This window comes from Sminthopsis crassicaudata, chromosome 3, assembly GCF_048593235.1.
Source record: "Sminthopsis crassicaudata isolate SCR6 chromosome 3, ASM4859323v1, whole genome shotgun sequence".
Classification (NCBI taxonomy): Eukaryota; Metazoa; Chordata; class Mammalia; order Dasyuromorphia; family Dasyuridae; genus Sminthopsis; species Sminthopsis crassicaudata.
In genome coordinates, this window is record NC_133619.1 from 22,454,891 (window position 1) to 22,480,226 (window position 25,336).

Genomic DNA, 25,336 nt, shown 5'->3' on the forward strand with positions numbered 1-25,336 from the left:
GGTGATGAATCTTTCAATTCTCTATTTTTGAAAGTTTCATGAATTTTCCTACAATGCTTTGAAAATTTTAGGCAGTAAATGGTAACCTATACTGTAGTTCATTTTAATTTTTATACATTCATTGTGTGGTTTGATAATATGAGTTATTTTCTCATTTTTATTTAACAAAGACAGCAAACAATGCTTTCCTCCCTTACTTTTCTGTGGCTATTGCCATGCTGTATCCATAAAGACTGTGGACATCGTATTGCTTCCCCCAGGTCTGCACAGCATCCATGCAAAGGGTCTTTGAGAACATGACTTTGTCAAGTATTTCTTAAAAATACAAAACAAAATTATTCACAAAAGTTTTTCTCATTTTAAAATATGAATTCATATCAATAAACTACTTATAGTACTAGGATTATAAAGACAAAAACTAAACAGTCCATACCCTCAAAGAACATATATTCTATTCGATGAAGATCCATTTTTTTTTGTTTTTTCATCATGCATAATACCAATATGAAACTGTTTTGTGACTTTCGTCTTTTTATAGTACATCCTCCATTGTCATACATATAAAATCATAAATCATAAGAAGTTTGCATGGAATTAAATTTTAAATATGGCTGTCACTTTTAAGAACTTATGTTGTTTCATAGACTTTTAGATTAGTTGAGAAGATGATAGCATGATTCATCATTCTAATCTCAATAACAATGAGATAGAAATAATATTAATTTTAAATCTTTAGAAAACTTCAATCATAACAATTTCAGGAAGTCCATTTTACAGATAAAGAACCTGATAATCAGACAAGAGAACTGACTGGTCCAAGATCACAGAGATTGTGTCAGAGACAGAATGTGAATCTAGCTCTCCTGACTCGGAATAAAGCAATGTGCCTACTCCATTGCCCTGCCTCTCTTGGCAGATCATTGCCAAAGACATCTCAAGCTTCATGCAGAGGCAACTCAGTGGCACAGGGTATAGAATGCTTGACCAAGAGTCCGAAGAATCAGTTATTAGCTGTGTGATCCTAGGCATATTATTTAATCTCTTTGCCTCAATTTGTTCTTCTGTAAAATAAAGTTAGTAATAATTCTTATCTACTGAGGAGGAAGACAATAGTGATAAGAATAAATTTTGTAAAATGTTTTGTAAACTTTATAGTGCTATTTTTTTCCATTAATGAATTGTAGCAAGAGTTCATTTTTCTTCTGCAATAAGAAGAACCAGCTTTTCTGGTAATGACATGCAATGAGCTATGCTGTTATTTTGCATGGACTACATTGTAAGACTTTTTAAAGCAACTTCTAAAGTACTCTTGGAAAACATTCTTTCATTTGATTTGGCTTTTAATTTCATGATAATAGCAAAGAGATTTATGGCAAAGGGAAGTCAGTAGTACGTAGAGTACATTAAAAGCATTGCTTCTGTTGTTAAGATCATCTCAACTATGAATAAGAAAAAATATCTCTTTGAATAATAATCCAATAGATTTTCTCTTTCTTCTACTAGTGCCTTTGAAGGCAAAAACAAAACAAAACATAGGTATGGATTTGTAGTAAACCAAAAAAAAAAGTTTTTAATTCAGAGCAATTCCTTTGGGATGGGGGGGGGGGATTATGTTTTACATTATAAAAGGTCTCAAACTTACCTGGAGTGAAAGGTGGGTAGTTCAATTTGTTGGGCATACATCCATCCTTTGACCCTTTAACAAAGCTGGAAACTTCATTCATATCCTGAAGAGATACAGTAAAAGATAATATCTTTTATTGTAAAAGTTATCATAAGATCCTCAATGCACATTCCCAATTTTAGGAAGGCAATTTGGTTGCTTTATTGTTTTGGGAAGAATTTTTGAATTCTCTAACAATAGTCTACTTATAGAGTGTGATTAATGGTGTTCTAATGATTTAAGTGTAAGTAGAATTTTTATCCAGGTCTTCCTGCTTCTAGGTCCAACATTCTATTGTAATCTGTTACCCTAAACATGTCACTTAACCTCTAACTGCCTCAGTTTCCACATTTGTAAAATGAGCCAACTGTCCCACAGGGTTATTGTGAGGTTAAAATGACATAATATGAGAAAACTTTTCAAATTTATAAACTCTCTATATATTATGGCCTTCATCATCTCATCATCATCATTAATTTTATTTGAAAAAGGGAACAGTAAATTTGGGGGCAACCTAAGATCCAGGAAGACCTATCAAGGTTCAAGTCATGCTTCTGATAATATATTAGTTATATGACCTTTGGGCAAACCTTTCTCTCTTTACAAATGGCTGTTCAGCAGATACATATGAATATCGAATAGAACTTTTATTTTATTTTATATGTAATCCACCAACAAGAAATAATCACAGAAAGCAAAGATATGAGATACTACTTAGACAAGAGCTTTGGTGATTATTCCAGAAAAGTAGATGCTTAATTATTTTCAGGATACATTCCACTGAGATAGCAACAACATGGCACAAAAGAATAGTCTCAAACAATGAGACATGGGTTCAGTCAAGTCCTGTCTTTGATAAATAATGTCTGTGTTATCCTTGACAAGTCACTATCTTTCCAAATCTGAATCAGTCCTCTAAAACTGGAGCTATGAGCATGTAGAAAAGGAAATTTCATACTAGATGTTCCCTACAAAAGAAATATCAACTCGATTAAAAAATATTGATATGGGTAGAGCTTTTAAAATGTAATGATTATTGTTGATTTTCTTTCTAAAGATTAGCCAAAAGAGAAAACTAATTAATGAATAAGGGAAACATTCTCTTTCCCCTTCCTCAAACGTTACTTTTTACTTTCCCCTACCTCTGTAAACCCTTCCTATTCACTTAATCTCCCCCAAGTTTGTGTTTGGTTATATCTTTTCACCCTATCAAATTATTTCCCATAATTTGAGGTGCAGCCCAAACATCATCACCACTACAAACTCTTCTTATTACTCCACCTGAAAAAAAAGTTCTCTTTCTCCTCCAATGAGATACTGTCCATACCTCTCTTAAAGCACTTATCATGCTTGCCTGTATGGAAATTATATTCTTGTATAGCTTATCTCCCTTTGACTCTAAGTTTCAGGAGGATAAACTTTCCCTTACTCTTGTCAATCAATAGTCTATACTTGTGAAACAGATAGAATAGAACAGAGGTGTATGTGTATGGCTGTGGTACAAAAGGTATTTCTGGACCTTTTGGTGATTGGATTCATGACTTAGACAATATATTTAAACAGCCAAGATAGAAGGGAACAAAATGAAACAGAAAAAAAATTGATTATTGTTGTTGCTCTTTTTAAAAGCCAGTGTCTCAGTTTCCACATTTTTAGACTATATATAGAGAATAAAAATGGACATATCAAAAATGACAATTACCAGTAAACTGGTAGAATCAAAAATATTTTCATTTGTATTCCTGAATTTTCTTATTAATATGTATCACAGAAATGTCTAAACTTCTATATTAGTGAAAAACGTCCTAGTAATCCAAAGTTCTTACTATGATTAAATAATCACTTTAACTTAACTTTCAGATATTTGAGTTTTTTTTTTTTTAATTACTTACAATCCATAATCCATCATAGGGCACTGTATTGTGAAAAATTTGACATTCTTCTACCCACCAGTCTGTACAGTTGGGGTTGGTGAAATCTGGATACACAGTTAAACCAGGCCAGACCTAAATGTCAAAGGTTAAATGATGAAGTTATTAACAGCTATACATAGACATAGGGTGAGTGAGTTTATGATATATTAGGAAAGAAAACAGTTCATAACCAGGATATATATAATAATTATACTGTATCTAACTCTTATTTGGGGTTTTATATATTAAAATATTATTCCACATTATTATTTCATTGGATAAATTTTCTGGGTGGAACACAGAACAATATCATCAAAACAAATCTGGTAGAAGTCAGTTAAATCTAGTTGTCAGATTACACATGCTAACTATCTTCTTTGTATCTTATTTTTCTTTCTTTTGCTTTAACCCTGAAAATTTTTTTTTGTTTTCACAGGAAAAAATCTGACAAGTATGGCCAGAAATAGCTCTGTCTTATTAGCTACACTAGATGATTTCAACTATGCTTTGTGATTATCCTCCAAAATCATAAGGACCAAAATGCATGTTATTTATAGATTTGCAAATACAAGATAAAAACGTTTTCTTTTATTTTGTTTAATATTGTTTTAAATTGGCTTTCCCTATTTCACCCAAGCTGATTAGCCTGGAGCTCTGAATGATACTCTTTCTGATCTTAACTAATTCACCCCTTCTTTGACAATGTGGTTATCCCACCCCCTGCTCCAATTGGTTCACTATATTTATTCAAATTCAACATGTATATCCAGTCTGCATAGCTCACTAAAGCTCTGCTCAGTGATCATGGGTCATTGGATGCAAGAAATGATGTTCTAGTAAATGTTTAACAACTAGCTCTCCAAAAAAAAAAAAAAAACACACACACAACAAAAACACAACAAAACAACAAAACAATAACAACAACAAAAAAAATAATTGACACACTTTTAAGTTATAACTACATTATTATTTTCTCCATTGGCTTCTGACATCTATATAATCAACAGACTAATAAATCAAGCTCTGGTTTGTATCATTTGCTGATTTCTAATATGCAAATATTCTCAGTGTAAATTTAAGAAGGGGATCTTATGAGCTTGCTTGACCTGTTCCATGATAGCTTTATCATTGCCGTATCCTTTCAATAGTGCAAAAGCCCAGCCAATACCTGGTACTTTTTACTATGGAAAAATCCCTCAACTGACATGATTACCATGATACATATTTGAAACAGTATTTGCTATTTAAAAATTAAATCTTCTGGTCATTGAGCAAGGAAATTTATTTTTTTTCTTTTACATTCTAGAACTTTTCCATTCAATTAAAGGACAAGTATTTGCTGTATTCCAAGGACAGAAGATCTAATGATTCAAACAAATGATAATAATGATATAAAAAATAGTCCCATCCCTCTCCAAAAAAAAGAAAGGAAAAACCATGTGTTCCAAGATGTAAGCCTAACTCTGTGATCAGCTGCATGGTCTTTCAGTGTGATATTTATAACCACTTTATACTGAGGTAACTTTTATTATTTTTATCAGTGCACTCTCCATTGAGAGCAAAGCATTTTTGCTTCATGCCAAATGCTAGAGGCAGTGTGATATAGTGGAAAAAGTCTAGAATTAATTCATTGTCTCTAAAGAACCCTCAAATGGCACAAACTCAAGCCCATGAATAATGTGAATAACATTTCTGTAGCAGTTTAAGTTTTGCAAAGCATTTACATGTGCCATCTCATTTAATCCTCCTAAAAATCTTGAGAAGCAAGTGTTATTATTACACCCATTTTACAGATGACAAAAATGAAGCTAAGTTAAGTCACATTTAGGATCAAATGGCCAGTAAGTGTATAAAGGAAGATTTGAGCTAAGATTATCTCCAAATCCTGTGTTTTCTTTACTGCACTACCTAGCCATCACATCTTGATTACCCTCTAATAGATAGTCCATGTGAGATATGGAAAGCCAAACAAAACAAAATAAAAGAGCTACTTTTAATCATGTATTTGCAAATCTATAAATGATATGTGATTTGATCCTTATGATTTCAGAGGATGACCACAAAAAAAAAAAAACAGTGAAACCATATATTGTCATTTAGTTCTCTGAATAATGCAGTTTCAATATGATCTAATAATTATCTTTTCCTCCCTTTAAATCAGTTATTTTAGTTGTTGACCGTTTTTTGTTGTTATTGAATTATTATGATATTTTTTAATTTCTCCATCAGAGAATAAATGAAAGTAAAAGGTAAAACTATAATAAAGTAATGTTAATACTAGTTATCGCTCTATATTTTAGTTAAAAAAAATTAAAATGAATGAATCAGAAGACCAAAATCCAAGTCCTGACTCTCTAGGTTATCTAAGGCAAATTTCCCGACCTTAGTTTCCTCATTAAAAAAGGAGTTAGACTTAGATGATATTAAATGATAAAAAGAGTAGGGGGTCTTGAATAAAAGGACCCGAGTTTAAACCTTATCTCTGCCACTTAATTTGGTGTGATCTTGGTCAAGAAGACATCACAGTTCTATTCCTGGAAATTTATTCATTGTAAAATGAGGAAGTGAGACCATGATAATCTCTAATATTCCCTCCAACTTCAGATATTATTATGATACTATCCATTATTTCCTTGTGAATGAGAGAGCATATAATCTGCTATTGAAATCAGATGTATCTGTTGATGTAAATTTTATGGTATTAAATAATAGGATGAAGGGATAGTAGAATGAGACCTAATGTCTATGAATTCAAGAGTTACCTCTCCAATAAGTGGTGTTTTCCCATCTGCCATTTTTACCCACACATCTTTTGCTGTTCCTCTATCATATGTCTCATAAGGAGCTCCATTAAGTCTTTTGTTTATAGAAATGGCAGGATCCTAACAACAGAAAAGAAGAAACATTAGGGCAATCTACTAATTTTTACAATACAAAATTATGAAAAATTATATGTAGTTAATCATTACCAGAATGATGACATATTTCTGCCCATGATCGTGCAAATCTTTAACAAATTCAGGGAGTCCTGCAAATTTGTCCAAATCATAAGTAAAGTCTTTCTTTTCCTCCATATAGTCAATATCAGTGACTTGAACATCCTAGAAATCAATAAAAAATATTTTAGTAAGTAGTAAAAAAAGAATGGGTATCAAGACACTAAAATTTTTAAATTACAGATCAAAATTTTTATTAATAATATTACTGAAAGTTCAATTACATTCATGAGGAATATTTGAATTTTATAAATATTTTAAGCAATTTTATAATTGCTTATATGATTTTATAAGCAATAACATAATCAAAAGTAAATAATTTTTTTCTAAATCTCACTTTTCCATTTTAATTGTCTATATTACATTAAGATCATTTTATCTACCAATTAAAATGATGCTTTTTAAAATCTAACTTTTTTCTATTTGTTCATTATGACATTGATATTATTTTTTCTTTTTATATAATTAAATTGTCACTATCACTTGTTACTTTTGGGGGGTCATCACTTAAAATCAATGCAGCACAATTTTAAAAACTTATGATATATATGTTGGGTGATTTAAAAAAATATATGTATACATATAACCACATAAAATGCTGACTGAAATAGTAAAATTATTGCATGAATGTATTATAATTCAGAGTGTATATAAAATGTGAGAAATGAGTATAATTTCCAGGATATATAAGAAAGAAATATCATAAAACTCTTCATATTTTCATTCAGTTTAGGACTGTTAATATATATATATATATCAGGAATCTATATATGAAAAAAATTGTTCTACTTACAAAAGGAATGCCTGCTTCTCGATTTCTTTGTACCACTCTTTTTACCTCATCAAGAGTTAGGTAATTCCAGCGGCTCAGTTGGAATCCAAGACCCCAATAGGAAGGCATTGCAGGCTGTCCAATAAGCTAAGACATGCAAAATATTGATTAGTCATAAAGAGAAAGATGTCTCGTTTTTATCAGCAATGTTACTATTTTTTCTTAGCATTAAAAGAAATATAGACATGATAAAGGGGAGGAGGGAGGAAAGAAAGAAGGGAAGAAGGAAATGAGGGAAGCAGTGTGTTTAAAGTAACTTTTACTGTATAACATAAATATTATAAATATTCTGGGAAGTTATTCATAAGTTTTCTCTCTATATATCATAATATATCATGGGGAAAAAATTAGTGTTTAGCCTGCATTCCATTAGTTCCTCTATCTTCCCTCCCCTTTTTCTCTTCTTTTCTCCTGCCTCTATCCCTATCTCCTTTTCATCTTTCCAAAATAATCAACCAAGGATCAATAACCTGAAAAGGAACAAGATACCATAGGAAGTTCCAGTAAATAGAACAAAAGACTACTACAGAGAATTAAAAAAGAACAATAATTTTAAAGTATTGAAAAGAATATTTAGGGGAGGAAGACAGCAATACATTACATAAGAAGACATTTGCAAAGTTAAAATCAAGAGAAATGTTTAATAGTGACAGTCATTCCATCCCATCTCAACAATGATTGTCATAATATGGATCATGGCTAAAGTTGAATAATTTTATAATGGACATCTTTGTTTTATTCTGAGATCGCCAAATTTATTTGGTTACTTATATAAGGTCACTATGAAAGATCAAAGACCCAATTTCTTTTCTTAAGATCCAAATGAAGTTCTTGTTCCTCTAACCCCCAGGTCCCAGGGAAACCCCACACAGAAAACAAATGTAGAGTCTGTACAATTGTGCTGATCACACATTTACACTGATGACATTTTGTTTAAAAAAGAAGAAAACTCCAAAACAATATATCCATCTCCCTTAGTCTATGTAAATAAAACACTACCAAAATATTTCAGAAGGAGAAAAATTGGCATATAATTTTAGTGTAAAAAGAATTACTGATTAAGAGGAACCAATTAAACCAGTATTTTCTTCTCATTCATACTATGTTATTGCTCCCTGATTGATTAACAATTGTGTAGAGAAAACTCCTATTTGATTGCTCATAATGTGATTTATATTCAACTTAAGTTTTATTTAACACCGAGTTCAAGCTAAAATTTAAGGATCATCTATTGGTAAGGAAAATGTAGAGAACCTACAGATACTTGGCTTTTTGTATGGAAATTTTCAAATAGGGAAGGACAAGTAGAGAATAGAATATGTAAAAAAATGGAAAAGAGGAAAACTATAATAGCATTAAAGTAACCTCACATTTCTCTCTTATGTGGGAATTTCTCCCCAAAAATGAACAAGATGAAATCACAGCCACAATCAAGAGATCAATTTTAAGCCAGCTCAAAGAGTGTGACTAGAGATTCAGAACTCTGAAGTGTTCAACATTAGTAAAATGTAATACCAGAGGCAAGAAATATAAAATCACAAATATTTCCACTTTCTTTGTATCTCTAGCACTTAGCATAGAGCCTGACACATGGTAACTATCTAGACTTTTCTCTATATATTTACATCTACCTATATGATTTCCAATAAAATGTAATCTTTTTCATAGTAAAGATTATTTCATTCGTCATTGTCCCTCTAAGTCGTAGAACAGAACCCAGCAAATTGTAGGCAATAAATGCTTGTTGAATGAAATGGGAAAATTAAAAGACTTTGGACTGAAGGCTTGCTATAATACTACATCTATGACCCTGAACTTCAATTTCCCCACCACCAAAATGAAAGGATTGAACTAGATGTTTCCTAAGACCCGTTTTATATATGTCTAACATTCTATAGACTCTACAGGAAAATATTGTTTTGAGGTATCATATGTTTATTATCATATTTATTATATGATATTATATATAATACATATTATATATTATATATTATAAATATTATCATATTTATTATAAGGCAGCAGAAATCTGAAATATATACATACATACATATATATATGTGAATGTATATATAAATATATATATATATATTTATAAAGAGAGAGACAGACAGACAGACAGACAGAGGCAGAGAAAGAGACTGAGACAGAGACAGAGAGACACACAGAGAGAAAACAATCTTTTGATACCTTTGAAAAAAAGAAAAGAAGATATTTCTATGTCCTGTAAAGGAAGCCTTAGACATACCTCAATATATTGTTGGACAACTTGTTCTGGATTATCTCCTACAAAAATGTAAAAGTCCAGAATTCCACCTATAACCCTATAAGTTATTATAGGAGTTGGCTGGATAAAAATCTCTGTTGAAATAAAATTTGAAAAAGCAAATGTCAACAGTAAAATAATATGCAGAACTAAAATAATCACTACATAAAATTTAGATAATACAATAATGCAAAATAGGCAATTCATAGATTTCTATCTTTTCATATTATATTTTTTAAGGAAAAAAAAAAGCAGAAATTTGTACCTCTCACCAAATACTTCAACTTATGTAGAGTAGAACTATAAACACTAATAAACCATTGCTCATATAATTTCTTTCTGGCATTGTTTATTTTTTTTTTTGGTTTGGTTGTTTTTTAATCCCTCAAAGAAAAATGACACAAAACCTATCTACATCCAAAACATACTTTTTTTTGGGGGGAAATTGAAAGCAAGTATTGTAGTGATAGAGAACTTTTAAGGGGACAAGGCTACAGATTCAATACATTTGAATGTTGTGAATATTCACATAAAAGTCAAAACTTTGTATCTAGGCTAAATACATTTCTTCTGGATATACATTATATCAAAAGATACTCCTTGTAGATGAAGATTATCATCACATGATTTTACATTTAGTATGTTTCAAGTACCTAAATTTCTGTAGTAGAAATTATTGAATTTTAAGAGATTTTATTGACAATTTAGAGCAGCAGGTGCAGTTTGAAAATATAATTTCATATATACATACATACATACATACATACATACATACATATATATATACATATATATATATATATATATATATATATATATATATATATATATATATATATATATATATATGAGAGAGACAGAGACAGATATAGGAGGACAGAGAGAGAGAGAAAAACAAGACATATACAGAGAGAAGAGAAAGAGATAGAGACAGAAAAGGACTGTTTGGACCATGCCTAAAGGGAAGGGGCAGGTCAATTCTCTGAGAGCCTCCACAGCTGTGAATCATAACATCTGAAGGAGTTGCAAAGCAGCTACACAGCTGTAGCTTGTGGACTGGGAATGAAATAAATTGGAAGTAGAGGGAAGAGGAGAGAGGTCAGACAAGGTAACTGCCTCTCAGTGAAGAGGTCAGAGAACAGCAACTGCCTCTTAGTCTCATTGTATCATCATCCTCTCACAGGAAGAGATTCATTCTACAGATCTGAGTTAGACCTCCAGCGGCCATTGGCAGGTGGCTCCCTTATTCCAACAAGGAACAGAGGGATAGACAGAAAGAGGGGGAGAGAGAAAGTGGAAGTGGGAGCAGGAACATTCTTTTTCTTTATGTGTATACATATATATTTTCAATTGTTCTGTCATTTTCAGTTGTGTACAAATCTTAATGACCTCATTTGAATTTTCTTGAGAAAGATACCAGAGGGGGTTTCCATTTCCTTCTGCAATTCATTTTAGAGATGAGGAAACTGAGAATCACGTTACTAATAAATGTCTAAGGTTCAATTTGAACTTGTCGTCTTGATTCCAAGCCTGGCACTTTATCTACTGTACTATTTAGCAAATATGTAGTATAGAGATTGCTTTTAATAAATTACATGGTTATTTTACTTACTTTAATTCTTTCTTTTAAATATCCCTATCTTTCAAGTATCAATATTCAGATATAATATGTTTAGAAATCAAGGCACTCTAGTATCCAAAGGATAGCAGTTGAAGAACATTCAGGTAGGGAAGTGCAGTACATTACAAAATTACCAAAACAGAAAAATAGAAAGCATGGTCACATTTTTAGAATAAGGAATAGGTGATAGGGCTGGCTGTTGACATCCTCAACTATTCTAAAATTCAAGGAAAATCCCATTACATGCTGAAGAGATTCCATATGGTTCTTAAAATATGGGAGGACATGGACAAGGGCAATCAATATGAGCAAACCTAACAAAGTTTCAGTCTTTATTACTGGAAAGAATGTCCACCATGATAAAATCAGAGATTTTATAGTGCATGTGTTCAGACCAAGGATCCTTACCCATTGCATTGCTGTTTAGTAGGAAAACTCCAAATGACAGTCCTGTATCATCTTCTATGCATGTGAAAAATGTGTGTTGGCCATATAAGTTATGGTTGTTCTATAAGAAAACCAAAATATTTTTCATGGAATGTTAGAATCTAGTGAAAGTAAAAAAATGGACATGCTAAAGAAACATTTAAAACATTGTTTTTCCTCTTTCAATTTTCATAATAAGGACCTGAAAGTCTTACAGTCTTTTTACCTCATTCCCAGGTACTCTACAATTTAGACCCTAACTTCATCCAAAAAAAAAATCCCCATAAAGCTGGCACCAGCCACAATCAAGGGGTTGAAAATATGTTGGAAATCCCCTTTAAGATTCAAAAGCTTCATTTTCAGGCTGAGTCTAAGACAGAGACTAGAAGGAACTCTGTCACAGGAAAGGGCTCAGAGTTCCAGTGTCCAATGTACAAAGCCTCCTTGCTTAATGACTTCCAATCTCACTGTGCTTTTTAAATATTTTTGCTCAAACCTCTGTAGCTGCAGGATATAAGCTTTTGCCCACCTGAAGCACAAATCCATGTTATCTTGGAAATTTTTCTTTATATATTGTGATGTATATTTAAGATATATAATGAATTAATTCTAATCTTATTAACATATAGAATATGTTATAGAATTCTCTCTCCCTTTATAATTTAGCAATTTTTTTTGCAACTTATAATCTTAGAGGGCTTTCCTAGAAGCTAAAATGATGTCTATTTGGGGTCCAGATAAATTACTTGGCCAAGATCACATAGCTAGTATGTATGCCAAATGTAGAATTTGAAGGCAAGTCTTCTCTACTTTAGCGTGCTCTCTGACCATTATGCATAGAACCTTTACTATAACTTTATGTCCCCAAAATGCCTCTTTTAGGTGCCTCATCATGCCATGAAAATGAGTCTAGAGTCTCGAAGGCCATCCTAGTTGCCCATTTAACTTAGATTGATCCCAACATGTTATAAAGGAATTATGTAATGCTGATATGTGTCAATCCAAGGACCAAATTATCCACCCTCCTACTGATGAGCTTCTCATACATAGTCCATTATGAGTGTATACATTAACATTTTTTAGCTCTGTAGGACTACCTCTGTGGCTCTGTGATATATGATCTCTCTATAGCACAATCAGCTTGAATCTGGCTATTATTACTACGAAACATCAAACTTCAACAGAACTCATAATCATAGAAAACAAGCTACCTCTAAAGGCTGAGGGTTACCATCCTATAATTTTGTAGCAAATATGCTCCTCATGTCTAAATGATTGTGCTAGATATTATTGGCTATTAAGAAATTTCATTGGAAATTTACAACAGCAGATAAAGCTTGGAAACCCACAGATGTGTACTCTTCTCTAACATTCTTTTCACTATTTATAGAAAGACATAGAATATGATTTCTTACATCACCAGGCAGTTCATCCCGGGTAAAGATGGGCCAGTTTTTCCAGTAAGTATCATGACGGAACCGTTTATGTATATGCTCCCCAATTCCATAGAAATAGTTGCTAGGTAGTTTGGTTGAGATTTGTAAGTATTGGTCTGAGTAAACCAGAGGCCCAACAGTTGTGTCAAACCTAAAAAATATAATAGTGTTGATAGATGGACAGATAGATCAACCAGCAGACAGACAGAAAGATAGATAGGTAGATAGATAGATAGATAGATAGATAGATAGATAGATAGATAGATAGATAGATAGATAGATAACCGATGTAGAGAGAAAATAGAGGGATAGATAGATAGATGGATGGATGGATGGATAGATGGATAGATAGATAAATAGATGATAGATAGATAGATAGACAGATGTGTAGAGAAAATAGAGGTAGAGATAGAAATATATCAACTTAAGGTTTGTAAAAAACTTTACAATCTTTATTTTATTTAATCCTTACAAAAATCCTGTGAGATAGGTGTTCTTATTGTTCCCATTTTAAAGATGAGGAAATTGAAACTGACAGAGATTAAGTGACTCAGGATCTCATGACTAGTGAGGGTTAGGATTTGAATTCAGTTTTTCCTGACACAAATCCAATATTCTATTCACTGTGTCACTTGAGCCATATATCTGTGCTCACAAGTAGACACAAAGCAAGTAGAAATAGAAACAGAATGATGAAGTAGATAGCTAGATGGCTTCAACTAGAAAGTATAGGCTCCAGTCTTGTATTTGATATACTGCCTGTACAACCCTAGAATAGTCACTTCATTGTTCACTAGAACAATGATTAAAAAGGTCAAGGCTTATTGTACCTAGAACCATCTCCAGATGTCCTGATCTATAGCTAGCCACTGGATCTAGATGGCTCTGGAGGAGCGAGCATCAGTGATTTTGCATAGCCCTCGCTCATTTCAATTCAGTCCACTTGCTAGTCGTGATATCATCTTTCCAAAGTCTCAGTTCTCTTTAAGAATGAAAGACAAACAACAAAAAACAACTTATCTGGTGACTCTTAGGACTTGTTGCTCCTAAAACTATAAAATAGAAAGATACTGATATGCAATGGGAGGGAAAATTTCCTCATTTGGGAGTTCCTTATATCATTTAAACCATGACTCTATCCCTAGGTAAAAAATATGTACAAGAGACAGAAACAGCTATACCCAGAGAAGGAACACTGGGAATTTAATGTAAACTGTTAGCACTACTGTCTTTCTACCCAGGTTACTTATACCTTCAGAATCCAATTCTTAATGTGCAACAAGAAAATTGGATTTACACACATATATTGTATCTAGGTTATACTGTAACACATGTAAAATGTATGAGATTGCCTGTCATCTAGGAGAGGGAGTAGAGGGAGGGAGGGGAAAATTTGGAAAAATGAATAAAAGGGATAATGTTATAAAAAAATTACTCATGCATATGTACTGTCAAAAAAATTATAATTATAAAATAAATAAATAAATAAAATATGTACAAGAGTTAGCTAGCTATATAAATTAACTTAGCTGAAAAAATATTTCTCATTATAGATAAAATGTGTATCTAGTAATCACTTATTGGAATATATATATATACATGCATATATATACATATATATGTATATGCAAATTTGGCCATTCATTCATTCATGGAGTTACAGTTTATTAAGGAGCCAAGGCACAGTCACAGATAGCTACTTTGTGTGCATAGACTAATCTATCTCTTCAATAAAAATCATATCCTGAACCATTAAGATATTGTTAATAACCTGCTATTTATTTACTTTATCAGTCTTTTAATTAATACTTCTATTAGTGATTTGGAGTACTTAAAATTTACAGATATAAATAAATTCATTTTTTAAATTGAATATGAATTAGTCAATATTTATATTTATGATTATAGACAGTTGCCTGCCCATAAGGTCTAGAAAACTAGACTGGAGTGAGAGACCTATTGTGAATTCTTCCATATTCTGCCTCAGCCACTAACAAACTGCATGATTCTAGATAAGTCCCTTTAAATCACTCAGCTTATTAATCTTTCATATGGAGATAATTATACCACCTAATTTAAAGTTGTAAAGTTGTAAAGCACAAAAGAGACTATCATCTATTTTCTTGCATGATATCTTGATTTTATATATTTCATATATATATATATATATATATATTGCTTATGTGTACATGTCCATATAAATGATTTTTTCTATGTATACAATATATACATAGAGTTCTTTGTAAATCTGTTTACAACATAAAGGTTATTTATCAGTATTATTATCATTGTTCTTATCTCAATAACAAAGTAGGGAAAGTAATAATAACTGATATGTAAATGGTGCTTTAAATTTTGCAAAATGATTTCCATGTTGTCTTATTCAACCCTCATAATACTTCTATTAGTTAGGTAACACAGATCTCCATTTTACAAAGAAGAAACTGGTTCTCAAGGGTTATGAAATTCTATTTATGGGCAGAGATCAGACATGAACTCAAATCTCCCTTACTTCCAAGACTACTTTGTTATCTAATACTAATATAATAGAATGTAGAACATTTAAGAACTTATTCTCTTTATGTTTAGAAAATCTAATAATACAATATGGTACCATTCCATTCCATACCAATAACATGATATGAATATCATTAAGGAGGTAAGCACATATGGAACTTAAAAAAAGAAGCTTAAAACTACTAGATAAATGATTAAATTAAGTCTTTTCTGTTCATGATCTTTGTAATGAAAATAAAAAGGTCTAAATCTTGTAGGGAGACATATAGATATCAAAAGAAATCACTTACAAAACTCTGTTGTTGCTTTTTCGAATTACTTTGATGGCAAATGGATTTTCAGTCACTTCTATTTTATATTTTGTATCCACTGCTCCTGGTCCAGTAAATTTTTGGATGTGCTGATGAGGAACTTCAAATCTTTTGTTTTTAGGGTCAGTAATCTGAAAGGATTTAAGATTTTTAAATCAAGTTAAAATTGTTTGATATGAAACCAATTAAGATTTAGTGAAAATGCTCTTTCTGATGATCCAGGTATCAAATCAATAATGAGCTACAAGTCTTGTCTAACTAAGAAAATAAAGAGAACGAGTTTATTTTCAACTTTCTGAAGTCATTTGTGGCATATATCTACACATACATAGAAATGATTTGATATATTAGAATGAATAGGATAATTACATTTCATGAGAGAATGAGGCTTGAATCCTATTTCTGAGCCTTCCTCAGTAGGTCCATAAGATTAAGTCCCTTCATTTTTCTGAACCTCTTTCCTTGTCTATTAAATGAGGGTCATACTACATGTAGCAGAAACATCATAGTAACATCATCAAAGGTCATTTGTATAAAACATTAAAAGCCACAGAGTTCCATATAAATGGTAGAAGCACAAAGCTATAAATGTATAGTTACATCTATTTTACAAATGAAACAAGTAAAGCTCAGAGGACTGTTTAGCTCAAACTATTCATTACTCTAAGAAGAATTTGCGTTTCAAATTGAAAGGATGCTTAAATGTTATATCACAGCTTATCATTACTATTATTATACAAGTTAAAACAATAACAATGTATTAAACTTTGAACTGACTCAGCATCTATCGACAGCTAACATTTGATAAAGTGGTCTTGTAGTCTATGCAACAATAAATTTCATTAAATAAGGTTCATGATGCAAGTATAGTACTAGACATTCAGAATGAAAAGATAGCATAGAAAAAAAAATCCCTGCCCTCTAAGATCTTTCATTTTAAAATTATTTTAAATTCTCTGTTAGGAAATAACCTTCATTTTTTTTTTCAAAAGAAAAAAAATTATTCATGGAGTATCGTGTCTATTGTTTTCCTTTTTAAATTAATTCCAATTGCATATGTTTAATATATATTGGATTACTTGCCATCTTAGGGAGGAGTTGAGGAGAAGGAAGTGAGAAAATAAAATGAAGCACAAGGTTTTGCAAGGGTGAACATTGAAAACTATCTATGCATAAATTTTTAAAATAAAAAGCTTTAAAAAAAATTTTAAAAAATTAATTCCAAAGCTTAGTTAAAAAACCAGACCGTGAACCGAAGTCGACTGGGTTTCTGATTTTCTGTTGTGAGCAAGACATTGTCAATGTCATTTCCAAATAAGGTAGGTGAAGGTATCCTGCTTAATCTAACTTCTATTCCTAAAACAAACAAACAAACAAAAAAAAAAACTATGAGTTATTGAACTATCTATTTCATGAATAGATTAAAGCTTGAAAAGTAAACTAGTCTTTACCAGCATTAGTTTCTTCCTGATGGTCAACCTTGTAGCCATGATTGTCCCCAAAGATACACCAAGGGTGGGTGGTACTGTCCAGTGGACTCCAGCAGCAGCCACGCTGGATACATAAAGTCTAGACCAACATCAAATAAATGTCATTTGTGAGGTTAGTTATTTCCATTTCTAACGTTAATGTCCAACTCCCTCCCTAAGAGTATTCCAGTTTCTTCTTTCCCCCAAATAACTTTATGCATAAATTCAATTCATTCCCTGATTTCTGATGTATGTAGATACTGGGAGTTCAGCACTTTTTAGACTGTTTTTTAGACAATAGTATTCACTGAAAGGTTCTCCTTCAATGAGTTACAAGGAGGTTAAAAAGATGCTCCCTTCCTTGCAAATGCTTCCAATTTAATTCATTCTCAATGTTTTGACTTAAGGATAAAAAGACAAAGACATGTTACATGACATTCCTGATGAACATTTTCAAATATCGCATTGCATATGGAATATTTCTCGTCACAGTGAACATGCTTCCAAGGTTAAATTTAAAATAGAATTCCATAATAATGGTCTTTTCTTTACCTGCTTGCTATGGGGGGAAGGTGAAATGATGAGAGCTGAAATAGCCTTACACTTGTAAATTGTAATATTATAGTATAACAGAATTGAAGCCAGGAAAAATCTCTTACACAATAATCATCTTTGTCTAAATCATACTATATTGTTACATGACTTCCTTTATGAATATGATTAGTTTCCATGCAGAATTGTATAACTTTAATTACTTAGCCAGAAAGACAACTGATTGTTTACAAAATCTGTGTTGTTTTTTTTTTCCTTTTTGCTTCTCACTTTTAATTTTTTAAAAGTAAAGATCAAAGCTGTATTTTAACTGTATAAACATTTCTAAACCTTTACAAGTTTATTTTGCAGGTCATGGATCAGCTTCAAGGAAGATGGCTCATCCCTCCACAATTTATCTTCTAATATATTTTGAACTATTAGCTCAAAAGCTGTTAGATGGCTCTTTACCTTGAGTCATGAGCACCTGACCTTCAATTTATATGCTTTTATCTTATCTATACAAATCCCTTATTTATAAGGGGGATTACTTTTATCTGTCAGAAGTGGTGAGCTATGGAATGATGCAAAGGAATGGGACTGATGTTCCTTAATGATATGGACAAATATAGTGCAGGTATATCAAAAAGAAATTACAAAAAGGAAAATTAATGAATTTGAAGGTTCTCAAACACCAATTTCTATGGTGGGGAAAAGATTAGAGAATGATCACCTAAAAAGAGTCCAAAGTCTCCTCAGAGTTAAAGTGAGAAACTTTAACTTGCTTGGTTCCAGAGAAGCTCTCACTGCCTATATCCAATATTACTTTTCACATATGACTCCAGGAATAAGGCAATACTTTTTCTCATACTTCTAGGTAGGAATATCCTTTTTATTAGACATCAGTGAGTTCTTTTGATTAAACACAACATTATTATCCTTTGAGGAGGAGCTCTCTCAAGATTCTGGTATCAGAAATGTAAAAATATTTAAAAGAGAGCTTTAAATATATTTCCAGGTATGTCAGATTGAATGGGGAAAAAAAGACAACAACAAACAAACAGTAAAGACTGAATTCTATCTTTTAAATCAAAGGACAATAGATTAAGTATTGAAAATGTTCTGAGAGGTCAGGTGATCCAATTCCTTCATTTTATAAGTAGGTAAGGTGACTTGTTCAAAGTCAACATTTAAACAGTCTGCTGATATTTAGCTAGCATTCTTTTCAATGTTTTCCCAGGAAAAAAAAATGTCACAATAAAAATTCATTTGTTTTCCTACATAGACACTGTCCAACAATCCAATTAAGTGACAGAAGTTTCCCTGAAATTTAAAGGACAATCATGGATGGGTTAAACCATAACCTTCTTGCTCTCATTCTTATATTTTTGATAGAGTGCTAGTGAAAAACCTCACAGTAAAAGGTCAAAAGCAGCCTAATTTATATACAGATATCATGAAATATGGAATTGGCCATTTTTTAAAGTCATAAATTCCACACAGATATATTAAATACCTACGATAGGCAAGATATGTTATGATCTAGGCCCAAAGAGATAACATATTTCCATAAAGAAATGTATAGCCTCCAAATAGTACGATTACCCCTGATTGAAAGAACAAATGAAATTGAAAAGAGAACAATATTTTCAAACCTCTGTTGCAAATTGGTCTGGTATGCAGTTTATTCTCCCATCTATATTGACATTCACATCACTTGGGCATTTTCCTGGAGTAGGTGGGCTTACATCTCCTGAAACAATTTCTAAAATAAAAAACAGATGCCTTGTTATTCCAATGTTTCATATGCCATGCTCAAGGCAGTTTTTAAGTAATATAATCTTAAATTAATGAAAACACTGACTTAATTGATAGCATACTAATTAAGGCATACACTATAGCTGAGTTCTATTTTTATATTTTGATTATTAAGAAGTGACAAAAATTAACTGATATCTCTATCACACAGTGAGTCTTGACATTTTTTTTTTCTGTGTGTGATCGGCTTTGGGTGTCATGAAAGTTCTTTGTGGTAAGGAAACTATATGATAGGGTATTCAAAAAAGCTTAGAGCAATTTTAAGTTTTTGAAACTTAATATTATACTAAGCCTTTGGGGATACTCTATATTATAAATTTATTTTCCATAGGAGAATACTACTGTGGCCAGACAAGTAAGTTATTTGTCCAAAATATCATATCCAAAAAATACCAAGATGAGAAATTAATGTAATTTTTCCAGGTCCAGATTTTTGTAGCATACAACTCATAAATTGCCCTTGATAGCATAGCCAGAGCCCCCTCAAGGGCTTCTCCCATAACCCCTCACTTGATCTTGAAATAAAAAGAAATAAGGAGATAGAAATGTTCTTTCTCATAGTCACTATCCATCCTAACTTCATCTTGCAATATCCTTCAATTTGGTATAAGCTGGAAGATGTGAGGGAGGGAAAGTTGATGGTAAAAGAGAACATAAGAAAGGGAAAAATAAGATGAAAAAATAGTAATTAACAATTTTATAATACATTATACCATTATACTATACTTTTTTTTTCCCCCCTGAGGCTGGGGTTAAGTGACTTGCCCAGAGTCACACAGCTGGAAAGTGTTAAGTGTCTGAGCCCAAATTTGAACTCAGGTCCTCCTGAATTCAGGGCTGGTGCTCTATCCACTGCGCCACCTAGCTGCCCCTACACTATGTACTTTATGAACATTATCTCATGAACGTCACAACTTTAGAAAGTGCTATAATCCTTTTATTTCCGTTTACATTGTCATTAGTTTTTCACCATCTGTGAATTTAACAGGGCTTTTACCTTCACTGTTGTCTGAGCCACTGATGAAATTTTTCAGCAGGGAGATCATTGAGGTTCTCTAAAAGGGAACTTTCTTTCTAAGCTGAAGTCAAGATAATAATGACTCCTCCTTGGATCTGACTATTGAGTCAGTTTCCATATTCATCTAACTATGGTTCTGAGACTGTCCAGGGATGATCTCTCTCAGCTTGTCTTTATATCCCACAGTAGACACTAAATAAAGGCCTGTCTTCCAAGAGCTATAAAACTGTGCATATCCTTTGCCCCAAAAGTGCCACAATTGGGTCTGCATCCCAAGGAAATCATGAAGGAGGTAAAAGGACCCACAAGTGCAAAAATGTTTATAGCAGCTCTTTTTGTGGTAGCAAAGAATTGAAAAATGAGTAGATGCCCAGCAATTGGGGAATGATAGAAGAAGTTGTGATACATGAAGGTAATGGAATATTATTGTTCTATAAAAAATGATGAATAAGCTGATTGTAGAAAGGCCTGGAAAGATTTATATAAACTGAGACTGAGTGAAACAAGCAGAATGAGGAATGCACTGTACATGATAACAACAAGAATGTGTGATGATCAAGTATGAAAGGCTTGGTTCTTCTCAGTGTTTCGGCGATCCAAAACAGTCCCAATAGAATTTGGAAAGAAAATGTCATCAGCATCCAGAACTAAGGAAACTGAATGTAAATCAACATTATGCTTTGTTCACTTCTTTTTTCTGTTGTTTTTTTTTTTTTTTAACTCTCCCATGGTTTTTCCCTTTTGCTCTGATTTTCTCTCCCAACAAAATTCATCAAACAATGCATATGAAAAATAAATAAACTTTAAAAAAGATTAACTTTTGTCACAAAATACACATTTCTCTCCCTTTACACTATTTGTCACTTGGGAAATACCCTTTGCTAATTGTCTGTATGGCAATGTATACATTTATCTTTAACTGAAGGAGTTATTATACCGACATGTGCAAACCCAAGTCTTATATATTGGCTTAGATGTGTTGTTTATGTGTCTTGGTGATTTCAGGTATTTCTAAACAATCCATGAACCACAATATTTAGTGTGTCTCTTTACAGTGTGTGCTTGTCTGTATAAAAGCATTTAAACTCAGATACCATTCAACTTGGATTAGAGGTAGTCATCTACATTTGTCTGTACTAACCAGACTAAGACTGTAGAGGGTCTTTTGTATGTATGTCTATAAGTGTATATGTAAACTTTTAACTTGAACTGAAGAAGAGGCCTGTGGTCTTGGCCCTTATTCATGACACTGGAATACAAAACCAGATAAGTAATTGTTACAAGAACTTTGTCTTTATATATGTGTATGCTTTAAACTGGCCTACAAGCAAAATGTGTGTCTATCTCTTCATAACTACTCCATATCTCAGGTATGAATGGATGTGTGTTTATGTTCTTTTAACTTCAACTGTAGATGCTGATGTGTGTTTCTCTGTAACTCCCATCTCAAACTTCAGGTCTCAATATATATCTGCTTGTATGTTTTGATTATGGATCAAATATGTTCTATATGGTTCCATGAGAAGACATTTATTTACCTAAGTACACAGATGTTAATGCTTGTGTATACTTTTTATTTGGACCTTGTGTCAATAAATTATTTGTATACTATGTGTATGTGTACACATGCATGCATGTACATGTGTTTGCATGTGTGGGGAGTAATACTAAGGCTTAAAAAGATACTGTGTTTCAGAGTCTATGTCCTTACCTTTGATGGCTGGCCCTTTTGTTGCTAATACTACAACTAAGGCCACAGCAATTATACACACGATTGCAAATAGGACGATCAAGGAGATTTCTAATCCACTGAATTTCTTTTTTGCCATCTGAAAGAAAAGATAAGCTTTTAAAGTCGCTGTTCATAACAATAGTGAAGTTTCCAAAAAAAATATAAACTCCATGAGAGCAGAGACTTTTTTTTTTTTTGGCACTGGATCTCCATACTGAACTTGCCACAGTCCTAGAAGATAGCTACATGTTATATTACATACATGCATACCTGAAATGTTTATTAATTTGATACAATTCATCATTATTGCCTGTAAGAGTAATCTAAGTTTAGAATTCTCATTTCAACTGGCATAATATATTATTACTATATAATAGTTATATATATTATATATTACTACATTAATATGCATATGTTAATATATTAATAATAACATGTGATAAAATTAATATATAACAATAATTAACATGTATTCATAAATAATTAAATCATTAATTATTGATGTTGATATGTTATATATTATATTAATTAAAAATGTTGATTATTAATCATGAGACATAATTAATAGTTGATGGCTATAATGATTATTAATATAATTATATATAATAATAAGCTCATAACCTTGATTTTAATAAGACACAAGGGAAGAGGAAAGTCAAAGCATAAAAGTAATACACAATTACCAAACACAATGATCCCATAAAGACACTATAACAAACAACCAACATACACATGATAATCAATGGTACTCCAAGGATCACAAATATCCTAAGTCCTTGGCTGCAAGGACACATGGTCATAGCTACTCAGAGTCTCAAGTAGGAGCCATGGCTAGACAAACTGCATAATACTTCTTAGCCAGATCTTCAAAATCCCTTTCCACTAAGGGATTGTTATAGGCTAAGAGCAAAGAAGTCACTATGCTAAGTATTCTCATTTGATACAAGCATCTCCATCAGGTTCAAGATGCTCCATCATAAGAGAATATTCCATCACCAAGAAGAATATGTGTCCATTCCTTTAGGAGGATTATGTTTACTCTAGAAATTGGCCAGGTCCAGGGGGTAAACACAGGCCTGCAATAAAGGATACTCATGAATGAAAGCACCAGAAGGATGGCCGATCTTTTTTATGTTTCCTGAGATTCTATCAGATGACTGTGAACATGTTCCAATGTTCTCAGAAAACAAATTTATCTAAAGGCATGCTCAAGACTCACTGGGATTCTCATAAGGATTCCCTATACTGTCATTATAAAATTATTTAAGGTATAGATTTTTATTTTTTTTTCTCTTTTGAGTACTATGAAAGTGAATTACAGTCTCCTGCATAGAATAAAAAACGTCTCAATAATAATAGCTAATAGGTAAAGAGTACCTTATGTATGTCATATTCTTCATATATAGTCTCATTTAATTTATTAAGCATACTATTTACTTTTTACACTGGTAGATATGAAAGGAGATTAAAAAGAAATATTAAGCATAATTCCTGCTCTTGAAAGCTTCATATCTTGTTTGGGGAAATGAGAGTAATTTGCATTTTATGTGTATAAATACAAAACACATACATGTGTGTATTATGTGAATTATAAAACACACAATTACATAAGAGCACTTTGAAGGTTTATGAGAACAAATTCAGGAGAAATCACTTTTAGCTGGGAAAATCTTGGAAGTCTTTATGAAAGAATCAGCATTTGAGTTTAACCTTGAAGGAGGAATAAGATAGCAAGCCAATCCTGACAACTAAATAAAACCTAATCTAAAAAGGGGAAAAGTCATAAACCAGGAAACAACAAATTAATCAAGCAAGGAAATATAAAAAGAAGTGTATCACTGTATAGTCCTGGATTTCTAATATATGTTATTAGGATATAAAATCAGATGAGTAATAATTAGTCACATTTCTATAGTACTTTAAGGTTAACAAAATTCTATATATTAATATATATTATACATATGAATATATAATTTATTATTATCATTTATCATTTAATTAATTTTTTTATTAAGAAACTAAGGCTCTAAGTCATAGGGGTTCTCAAACTACGGCCTGCAGGCCAGATGCGGCTCACTGAGGACGCTTATGTGTCCCGTCGGGTTACGGCAAATGGGCTGAGGGGCTGAGACAAAGTGTGAGGTTTTGTTTTTACTGTAGTTCAGCCCTCCAACAGTCTGAGGGACGGTGAACTGGCCCCCTATTTTAAAAGTTTGAGGACCACTACTCTAAGATATAGTGGCTTTTCCATGGACACATAAACATTAGGTATCCAAAGTCAGATTTTAAGCCCAGGTTGCCTGAATTAATATCTACCCCCCCTTTCCTCTTCTGTACACATCTGGGCTGGAAAACACATTGAAATTTTATCCTCATCTTAGAAATAAATGACAAAAAAACTTTCTTTTGAACAATGAATAATTAATTCACCTTGGCTCTAGTCCTAACATGATAAAATGAATGAGTACAAATTCATCTAACAGATAGTATACAAGAAGCACCAGATTTGCCTGGAATCCAAACTAGCAAACAACTAGAAACCACTTTTGCCCATATAGCTTGTCATCTGCTCTGTCACCTAATATTCCCCTTACCCTAGTCTTCTACATAGTATTCTGTGAACAATATTTGAATGTGGGACAACTAGTCCCACATCACTAGCTACCTATTAAATATTTTTAATTAGAATTCCCTAAAGGCATTTCAAACTCAATAGATCACAAAAAGAGTTTTGTAAGAGCCCTTTAAATGGGCGCCACAGTGCATCGGGAGATTGAGTGGTCCAGA

At 32.1% G+C, this 25,336-nt stretch overlaps 1 protein-coding gene across 1 annotated transcript in view; it reads right to left on the reverse strand.

Annotated features, from left to right (window-relative positions):
• Positions 1–25,336, reverse strand: part of SI (sucrase-isomaltase) — a 105,873-nt gene that overhangs the window by 68,327 nt on the left and 12,210 nt on the right. The window contains exons 2-15 of the mRNA XM_074298125.1: positions 22,529–22,646; positions 19,637–19,746; positions 17,433–17,550; positions 17,228–17,337; positions 15,961–16,112; positions 13,133–13,304; positions 11,700–11,799; positions 9,653–9,765; positions 7,366–7,491; positions 6,546–6,677; positions 6,339–6,458; positions 3,556–3,669; positions 1,643–1,727; positions 198–315 (exon numbers count right to left, since the gene is read on the reverse strand). Of these exons, the coding sequence (XP_074154226.1) occupies positions 198–315; positions 1,643–1,727; positions 3,556–3,669; positions 6,339–6,458; positions 6,546–6,677; positions 7,366–7,491; positions 9,653–9,765; positions 11,700–11,799; positions 13,133–13,304; positions 15,961–16,112; positions 17,228–17,337; positions 17,433–17,550; positions 19,637–19,746; positions 22,529–22,646 (1,688 nt within the window). The remainder of the gene's footprint in view (positions 1–197; positions 316–1,642; positions 1,728–3,555; positions 3,670–6,338; positions 6,459–6,545; positions 6,678–7,365; positions 7,492–9,652; positions 9,766–11,699; positions 11,800–13,132; positions 13,305–15,960; positions 16,113–17,227; positions 17,338–17,432; positions 17,551–19,636; positions 19,747–22,528; positions 22,647–25,336) is intronic.